The sequence below is a fragment of the Olea europaea genome, chromosome 4 (genome assembly GCF_002742605.1).
Source record: "Olea europaea var. sylvestris chromosome 4, O_europaea_v1, whole genome shotgun sequence".
Classification (NCBI taxonomy): Eukaryota; Viridiplantae; Streptophyta; class Magnoliopsida; order Lamiales; family Oleaceae; genus Olea; species Olea europaea.
This window is the reverse complement of record NC_036240.1, coordinates 13,116,545-13,127,130: the sequence shown is the minus strand read 5'-3', so window position 1 is coordinate 13,127,130 and position 10,586 is coordinate 13,116,545. Positions and strand designations below refer to the sequence as shown.

The 10,586-nt window shown below is 39.9% G+C and overlaps 1 protein-coding gene across 1 annotated transcript; it reads left to right on the top strand.

The window, feature by feature from the left end:
* The first annotated feature begins 7,641 nt into the window (after positions 1 to 7,641).
* On the top strand, positions 7,642 to 8,379 carry LOC111393054. Its single transcript, XM_023018456.1, has one exon. The coding sequence runs from the start codon at positions 7,642 to 7,644 to the stop codon at positions 8,377 to 8,379; it is 738 nt and encodes a 245-aa protein (XP_022874224.1).
* Positions 8,380 to 10,586: the final 2,207 nt, after the last annotated feature.

The window sequence follows — 10,586 nt, the reverse complement described above, 5'->3', positions numbered from 1 at the left end:
TAATCATATTCTTCGAAACTAATTGTATTTTTTTGTGTAGTTAAACAAATGGCAAACATTACGAAACTTGAGTTTGCTGCACTTGACATATCTGGTAAAAATTATCTGTCATGGATATTGAATGCTGATATCCATCTCGTCTCAAAGGGTCTGGGAGAGACAATAAAAGAAGGAAACAATGAATCCCTACAGGATCGTGCGAAAGCACTCATTTTCCTCCGTCACCATCTTCACGATGGATTAAAAATTGAATATCTCACTGAAAAAGATCGACAAGTTCTTTGGAAAAAGATAACTGAAAGATTTGATCATCAGAGGACTATAGTCCTCCCCAAAACCCGTTATGAGTGGATGCACCTTCGTTTGCAAGACTTTAAAACAGTTAGTGAGTACAATTCTGAATTGTTCAGAATATGTTCAAAGTTGACTTTGTGTGGAGAAAAAATCACCGATGAAGATATGCTGGAAAAAACTTTCTCCACCTTTCATGTCTCGAATGTGCTCCTGCAGCAGCAATATCGTGAGCGTGGCTTCAAAAAGTACTCAGAACTTATATCTTGCCTACTAGTTGTTGAACAAAATAATGAATTGTTGATGAAAAATCATGGATTACGTCCAACTGGTTCTGTACCATTGCTTGAAGCAAATGGTACTACAATGTCTGAAGCAAATACAATATCAAGACAATGATGTGGACGTGGACGTGGACACGGACACGGACGTGGACGTGGAATAAATTATGAAAGAAATAATCAACAAAGTTATCAACAACAGGACAATAAATTCAAAAGGCACAAAACAAACGAGAGTGACAAATCTAAAAAGGAGCATGAAGAAAGTTGCTTCAGATGTGGAACGAAAGGCCATTTGGCATGTACGTGTCGTACGTCAAAACATCTTGTGAATCTCTACCAGAGATCAATCAAGGGAAAAGAAAAATTGGAGACTAATTTTGCTGATTATGATGGTCCAATTGATGTGACTCATTTGGATGTCTCCGATTTCTTTACTAATTGGGGGTGGTGTGATAGAAGATATAGATTAATTTACTAGTATTTCTTTCGTTTTAAAAATTCAGTTTGAAATATGTTTTTCCTTTTCCGCACAAAAAAATAAAAAATAAAACTCTATTATGCACAATTTATTTCATGATATTAAGTAATGTTTACTTCTTTAAATCTAAATTCAAGTTTTTTTTTTTAAATTTTGTTTATTTTGTTATATTTATAGATTCATGATGGATAGTCAAGACAGTTGCTTAATTGATAGTGCAACTACACATACTATTTTTCGAGACAAAAAATACTTTTTGGACTTAATATTAGCTGAAAATAATGTTAACACGATATCGGGTGCGTCAAATATCGTTGAAAGCTCCGGAAGAGCTTGTATTATTTTACCAAATAATACAAAATTATATATTGACGATACACTTTATTCTAATAAATTCAGAAGAAATTTGCTTAGTTTTAAAGATATTCGCTACAATGAATATCACATTGAGACGATGCAAGAAAATAATGTTGAATATTTTTGCATCACTTCTTTTATATTTGGCAAGAAGCAGATAAAAGAAAATTTTCATGCACTTCCGTCTGGCATGTATTTTACATTTATAAAAATGGTCGAATCAAATAATATTACGAACCAGAAGTTCGTTGATTCAAAAAGTTTTATACTTTCGCATGATCGACTTGGACATCCAGGAGCCATAATGATGTGTCGAATAATAAACAACTCACATGGACATCCTTTAAAGAACCAGAAGATTCTTTTATCTAATGATTATCCATGTGTAGCTTGTTCGCAAGACAAGTTAGTCATTAGACCTTCAACTACAAAGGTCAATATTGAATCTCCAACTTTCTTGAAAAGAATACATGGAGATGTGTGTGGGCCAATACACGTACCATGTGAACCATTTCGTTACTTTATGGTATTAATTGATTCTTCTACAAGATGGTTACATGTTTGCCTACTTTCAACTAAGAATGTAGTATTTGCTAGACTACTTGCTCAAATCATAAAATTGCGATCACAATTTTTCGATTACTCAATCAAGACTATTCGTCTTCACAACGCTGGTGAATTTAGATCACAAGCATTTGATGATTATTGTATGTCAATTGGAATTGAAATTGAACATTCAGTTCCACATGTTCATACACAAAATGGTTTAGCGGAATCGTTTATTAAACATCTACAACTTATTATTAAACCATTACTTATGAAAACAAAACTCTCAACTTCTGTTTGGGGTCAGGCCATATTACATACTGCATCATTGGTTCGTATAAGACCAACTGCCTATCATCAATATTCACCTTTGCAACTTGCATTTGGTCATGAACCTGATATTTCTCACCTACGGGCTTTTGGTTTTGCTGTCCAAGTTCCTATTTCACCCCCACAACATACTAAAATGGGTCCCCAACGAAAACTTGGGATTTATGTGGGTTTTGATTCACCATCTATTATTAGATATCTTGAACCTTTAATGGGTGACTTATTTACTATACGTTTTGCAGATTGTCATTTTGATGAAATGACTTTCCTAACTTTGGGAGGAGAAAAACTACATCCTGAAAAACAAGATAGAATTTCTTAGAATAAGACAACTCTATCTCACTTTGATCCCTGCAGCATTCAATGTGAACAAGAGGTTGAAAAAATCATTCATTTACAAAGAGTTGTAATTCAATTACCTAATGTATTTGTTGACACGAGAAAAGTGACAAAGTCATATATTCCAACAGAAAATATTCCAGCAAAAATTAATGTCCCTGCAGAACAATCTGCTGTGGCAAATGAATCTCAAATACGCAAGAAGCGTGGTCGACCGTTCAAAAGACTCTGTACCTCAAAAAAGAAGAGTACATGAGAAAAACCAACCAAAAATTTCAGAAGAAATCACATTAGAAAAGATGGATCAATCAAATATTGAATGTACAATTCCTGAAGAACCAGAGGTGTTCGAAAATAATGAGATCTTAATAAATTATATGATATCTCATAAATTATGGGAATGGAATAATATTGTTTTAGACAATATTTTCACCTTTAACATGGCTCTTGATATTATGCAAAATGAGGATCCTGAACCACTGTCTGTTAATGACTGTCGAAATAGAAATGATTGGTCAAAATGGAAAGAAGCCATACAGGCAGAATTGAATTCTTTGGAGAAACGAAAAGTGTTTGGACTAGTAGTTCGAACACCTGAAAATGTAATCCCTGTTGGATACAAATGGGTTTTTGTACGAAAGAGAAATGAGAATAATGAAATTACAAGATACAAAACCCGACTAGTGGCTCAAGGTTTCTCCCAAAGACCGAAAATTGATTATGAGGAAACATATTCTCCCGTAATGGATACTATCACTTTTAAATTCTTAATTAGTTTGACCGTGTTACAAGGGCTCGATATGCACCTTATGGATGTAGTAACTGCCTACCTATATGGTTCACTTGACAGTGACATATATATGAAAGTCCCTGAAGGATTTAAGGTGTCAGGAATAAATGATACATGTCCAAGAACTATGTTCTCAATTAAATTGCAAAAACCATTATATGGATTGAAACAATCCGGACGCATGTGATATAATCACCTTAGCGAATATTTGTTGAAAAAGGGTTATAAAAATGACGATATCTGTCCATGTGTTTTCATAAAAAAAACAAATATTGGATTTGCAATTGTGGCAGTTTATGTTGATGATTTAAATTTAATTGGAACTCCTGAAGAGCTCAACAAAACTGCAAATTATTTGAGAAAAGAATTTGAGATAAAAGATTTGGGGAAAACCAAATTTTGTCTTGGATTACAAATTGAACATTTTCCAGAGGGATTATTTGTTCATCAATCTACTTATATAGAAAAAGTTTTGAAACACTTTTATATGGATAATGCACATCCATTGCCATCACCTATGGTTGTTCAATCACTTGATGTGAAAAAAGATCCATTTCGTCCACTTGAAGATGGAGAAAAGATTCTTGGTCCTGAAATACCATACCTTAGTGCAATTGGAGCATTAACTTATCTTGCAAATTGAACTCGACCTGACATAGCTTTATCTGTAAATCTCCTTGCAAGATATAGCTCTACACCAACTCAAAGGCATTGGAATGGTGTTAAAAATATTTTTCGTTACCTAAAAGGTAGTATTGATATGGGATTGTTTTATTTTCAAAAGTCAGGATCTGCTTTAGTGGGATATGCAGATGTAGGTTATCTCTCCGATCCACATAAAACTAAATCACAAGCAGGATATGTGTTTACACGTGGAGGAACAGCTATATCATGGAGATTTGTGAAGTAATCCTTGACAGCAACATCCTCAAATCATTCTGAGATTATTGCAATTCATGAAGTAGGGCGAGAATGTGTATGGTTGAGGAAGATGACCCATCATATCCAATCATCAGGTGGATTGATTTTAACAAAAGATAATCCAACAATTTTGTTTGAAGATAATGTAGCTTGTATCGTACAACTAAAGAGAGACTATATCAAAGGCGACATGATGAAGTATATTTCTCCAAAATTCTTTCATACACATGAATTTCAAAAGAATGGTGACATTGATATTCAACAAATTCGCTCAAGTGACAATATGGCTGATCTATTCACAAAAGCGCTGCCAACATCTACATTCAAGAAATTAGTTCATGAGATTGGAATGCGTCGACTCAAAGATTTTCAGTGATCAACGTCAGAAGGGAGTAGCTTTACTCTTTTTCCTTTGCTTAGATTTTGTCCCATTGGGTTTTCCTAGCAAGGTTTTAATGAGGCAGCATTTAATTTTAATACTCCAAAATAATTGTACTCTTTTTCCTTCGTTTGATTTTTTTTCCGATTGGGTTTTTATCAAACAAGATTTTAACGAGACAGATATTTTGTAATATGTCATTCAAAGGGGAGTGTTGTAAATGGAAAGTCCATTAAAATTTATTGGTGAATGACATTTGTACCCCTGTAGCCCTAGAAATTATTTTCATTGTATCTCTAATTCTTACCTATAAATATAGGATTTTGGTTTTCAATAATACACACAAAAGGTTTATTGAGTTTTTTTTATTCTCTTTTCCTCTCATTTTATAACAATTAAAAATTTGTTGATACAAAAATTTGGTGATAATTTTATATAGGGACTTTAGAGAAATACTCTTAATATTGAAATCATTTTGAAATATCAGTAGAAAAGTCGTCCCCACACAATTATGCCTCGACTAAAAGTTCTAAAATCGTATTAAATACGGTTAAAACAATTAATTTGGGTTTATAATTACGTGGACTCCAAAAGAGAAGAAAACGGAAACCAAAACCCAAAACAAACCACTTTCTCTCTCTAGCCCAAAACGCTCTCCCTTCTCTCTAGAATGGGAGACAAAGCACAGACCTTCAAAAATCTCGACCCACCACCCGATATTCCACCTTTACCCGGTGGATTTCAACCCCAAACAATACCAGATCAACAACAAAATCAAAATATTACTGTTTTGGAAGCGATTGGATTGAATTCTAATAAGAACAATGATGGCACGTTTCCCAATGTCACCAAAACTTCATCTTCTGTAGTGATTCAGGGTCTGGGACCATCACCAATGATTCCAGAAGGGCCGAAAACCCTAGGGGTGGTGGAGATTGCATCTGAATCGCCCGAAATTGGCAGATCGAATCCCGAGGGGCCGATTTCTGATTTTTCAATTAAACCCTCTATGGAGCTCAGACACATGCACGCGTCATCTCATCTGATTACCCATGAGAAGGAAAACCTTTGTCTAAAAAATGGTCCAATTCCGACGTCGGACGCGCCCTCACCGACGATCGCCAATTACGGCCAGCCGCTCGGAAAATCGCAGATTCCGGCCAATCCTGAACTCGTTTCGGAAAACGGAACATACCGTGATGATCAGCATGAAATTTCGCATCTACCTGTGAAAAATCATAATTTTCTGACACCGTTGGAAAATCGCCACCGGTCAACGGCCGGCGCGTGGTGGTCACGCGCCAGTGACACTTCAGCAGAATGTGGGGAATTTTGTTACGGACCCAATTCCATCATCGGATTTATCACGGAAAGTCCCTACAGTAATTAATCAAGCTAGGAAGTCATATGCGGCTGCACTTTCCGGTAAATCTGTAGTCTCTCAAGCTGAGCGCAGCCAACGGAAGTCTTTTGCACAGGTTTTGCAAGCCCCACCGGACTCCAATGACCACAGGTTCACCTCTAAGGAACCTTTCATGCATATGGGAGAGCCGGCAGTTGCCTTTACCGAGGAAGAAGAGGACTTTCTTTCTGAACCGTATAAATTTACTCTTGTTGGCAAATTCTCACGTCGCAAGCCCTCCATGATTAAGGTACATGACAGCTTTCAAAAATTTGGTTTTTGTGGTGATTACATGATTGGACTTATTGATGCGACTCATATTCTAATACACTTGGCACATGAGGATGATTACTCACGCTTATTTCTTAAGCCCTCTTGGTACATTGATGGTTGTCTCATGCGTGTTTTTAAGTGGACGCCCAGCTTTAATCCTAAGCATGAGACTCCTATTGTCCCTGTTTGGGTTTCATTCCCATTATTGCCCATTCACTTTCGGGCAAAGAGTAATCTGTTTGCCCTAGCTAAGGCCATTGGAATCCCACTACGTATTGATGAGGCCACTTCAGATCTACGACGACCCAGTGAGGCACGGGTATGCATTGAGGTTAATTTGGAGTATAAGCTTCCAGATAGGATTTGGATTCAGCGTGAAAAGTATGGAGGATATTGGCAAACAGTTGTGTATGAGAAGAAGCCAGATTACTGTTTTCGGTGCATACATTTTGGTCATACTAAGGAGCATTGCCGCCCTGCACCACCACCTGCTCTAGTTGTTGACCCTGTTCTTAAGCCTACTATAGAGATGGCCAAGGATAAGGGTAAAGGAAAGGAGGTCGTTATTGAGCCTCCTAAACGATGGATTCCAGTTCAGAGAGATCAGAAGAGGCAACACGATGCTAGCACATTTGGAGTCCAGATTCCGCTTTCTGTGTCCACTGTCATCACATCAGTCCCATTACCTACTAGCACTAGCTCACATGCTCAGACCCAGCCATCTGTTCCTCCAGTTGCTCCTCCCTCTGCTACAGCCTTACCAGTTATCAGTGTTGTAGATCAAGTTACATCTACCACTCCTTCAGCTCCTGCTCAGGCTATCAGTCCACCTATCACTCCATTTTATGATCCTATGTTGGATGAGATGTTGAAGAGGCCACAGACACAGAATTCTACAGCAGACACAGTCAGCAGAGCTTCTTACATTCCAGGCCCGACACCGGGTAGGGCTCAGGCACCTATTTCCACTTCTTCTCCTCCTGTTTGTCATCAAAATGTGGAGGCATCTATTCCATCTTTGCAGTTAGTGCATTCAGATACAGAGCGCTCACCTCAGATTGAGGTTCACCAGCAGGGGCCTTTTCGAAGATCTTCTTCTGATGACTTGGTGGGTTTGGATGAGAGGACAGAGGATGATGGATTTATCCCAGTTGTTCGGAAGAGACACCCACGGGCTACTGATACTCTACATCCGAGCAGAAGGATCACTCGGAGTCAGTCACATGATACCTCCTCATATTCTCCTTCCCTATGAATGCCATCATTTGGAATGTGAGAGGTGTAGCTAGTGTAGCTACTCGTAGGCGCCTGAAGAAACTTATACAGCTTCATCAGGTTTATCTTCTAGTTCTATTGGAGCCTTTTGTTCTGTGGCAGAATTTTGCATATACACGACGCTATCTGCGCTTCGACATGGGAGCTCAGAATGAATTGAATAAGATCTGGTTTTTCTGGAATTCGGGAACTAATGTTACTGTTATTGTTGATCATCCCCAGTTTCTTCACGTTAGAGTTGAGGATCCCAGACTAGCGCGTGCTATCTATTTGACTCCAGTCTATGCGTCATGCGATGCTACTATCAGGAGAGATTTGTGGGCGGGTCTTCACCACATCTCCCTCGATATGGACGATCCTTGGCTAGTTGGAGGAGACTTTAATGTTATTACACATGATGGAGAGCGCACTGGTCATAATACCCGTAATCGTGGCACTACTGCTTTCTCTTATATGATGTTAGACTGTGGTTTAGAGGATGCGGGTTTCATTGGAAACCAATATACTTGGACCAATGGTCGGGTTAGAAAGAGATTGGATAGGGTACTTATTAATTCTACAGCTGCAGCTTTTTGTCGACAGCTTACAGTGAGACACTTGAATCGGACTTCATCTGATCACTCTCCTTTACTGCTTCAGTGGGTTTCTGATGATGATTTGGGGCCTAGACCGTTCAGATTCCTCAATGTTTGGACCAAGCACCATGATTTTTAGCCTTTGTCTCCCAGAAGTGGTCGCTCCCTACTCATCTCACAGGGATGACCGCTCTTTGGGAGAAGTTCTTCAGGCTGAAACAGGGTCTACGCTGGTGGAACCGACATGTATTTGGAGATATTTTCCAGCGAGTGCGCGATACTGAGGTCGGGGTTGATGAGGCTGAGATAATATATGATAGAGATCCTACACTGGAGAACCGTAACTTACTACATCAGGCCCAGGCAATTTTGAACCGGACTTTGTCTATTAAGGAGGGCTTTTGGAAGCAAAAGGCTGGTTCACGTTGGGCATGTGAGGGTGATCACAATACTCGATATTTTCATACGATGGTTCAGGGGCGTAGGATCAAATCGCGTATCAGGTCTATCAGGACACAAGCGGGGGAAGTGTTATCTACTCCTACTGATATTCAGACCTCGACTGTTGCTTTCTACCAGGATCTCTTATCTGCTCCTCCACAACCCTTGGACCACATCCGTTCTGATGTCATTCCGAGGATATTGACGGTGGACGATAATCTGGTACTAAATCGTCCCCCTTTGATTCATGAGGTACGGGAGGCAGTTTTCAGTATTGATGCTGACAGTGTCGCTGGTCCGGATGGTTTCTCATCCCTATTCTTCCAGCATTGCTGGGATATCATTCAGGAGGATGTTTACAGGGCGGTATTGGATTTCTTTGATGGTGGCCATCTTCCACGGGGTTTTGCTGCTACTTCTATTGTCTTGCTACCTAAGAAGGATGGTGCTTGCAGATGGACTGAATTCAGACCAATCAGTTTATGCACAGTGTTCAATAAGATTATTACTAAGCTTTTGAACACTCGGTTGAGTACACTGCTACCGCGCATTATTTCCTCTCCACAGAGTGGTTTCATCCCAGGCCGTCTGATTGGAGATAATGTTTTATTGGCTCAGGAGCTTCTCTACACTTTGGATGATAGAGTGCGAGGGGGAAACACTATGCTGAAGTTAGACATGGCTAAAGCATATGATCGCATGGACTGGGGCTTCATTTATTCTGTATTGGAGGCATTTGGATTTGATCAGATCTGGATTGACAGAATCAGGTGGTGCGTTTCGGAGTGTCGTTTCTCCGTACTCCTAAATGGCCGCCCATGTGGTTTCTTTCCCTCCTCACGAGGACTCAGACAGGGTGATCCTATCTCCCCATCCTTGTTCATCATTACAGCAGACTACTTCTCACGCTTGCTCACTCAGAGGTTTCAGCAGTATCCCAGTATGTGTTATCGACATGGAGGTAGTGCTCTTGTCTCACATCTCTCATTTGCTGATGATATGATCATCTTTGCCAACGATCAGAAACAGTCTATCAGGAGGGTCTTAGATTGCTTGGAGCACTATGAAGGAGTTTCTGGCCAATTGGTGAATAGAGACAAGATCGGTATTATACTATCCAGACGGGCATCCACTAGTCAGATCAGACGACTAGAGATTTTGACTGGCTTCAGACATCAGCAGCAGCCTTTCACTTACTTGGGTGTCCCCTTATTCAAGGGGACTAAGAGGAGCTTCCTTTATGATGACCTTATCCAGAAGATAAGGAATAGGATATCAGGTTGGGCCTCACAATTACTATCGCCTGGGGGTCGTATAGCCACCCAAGGCAGTGCTGAAGAAACTTGAGAGCATCTTCGCCCGATTCCTATGGGATTCTAAGGATCAAGCACGACGTCTACATTGGAGGAGTTGGAAGAAGATTTGCCTTCCTACTGATGAGGGAGGCCTCGGCTTTAGGAGATTACAGGATGTGGTGGACACCTTCTCCATGAAGCTCTGGTGGCTGTTCCAATCTCAGAGGTCACTTTGGGCTCAGTTTTTACTGGGCAAGTATTGTAAGGGGACACACCCTTTACTTGCAGCAGTTCCCAGTTCAGCTTCCCCTACCTAGAAGAGGCTGAAATCAGTTGGGCCACGGACGGATCCACACATTGCTTGGCACCTTGGAACCGGTCAGATTTTCTTCTGGCATGATTGTTGGATGGGCGAGTCCACATTGGCATCCCTATTCCCCCACAGACAGCACACATCTGCGAGGGTACAGGATTTCTTTGATGACACTGGGTGGGATTTCGGACGGTTATTACAGGCCCTTCCTTCTCACATGGCCGAACAGGTAGGGGCGATACCTTTATGTGCAGATGCCACGGACCGAATTGTTTGGAAAATTACTTCGGATGGTGA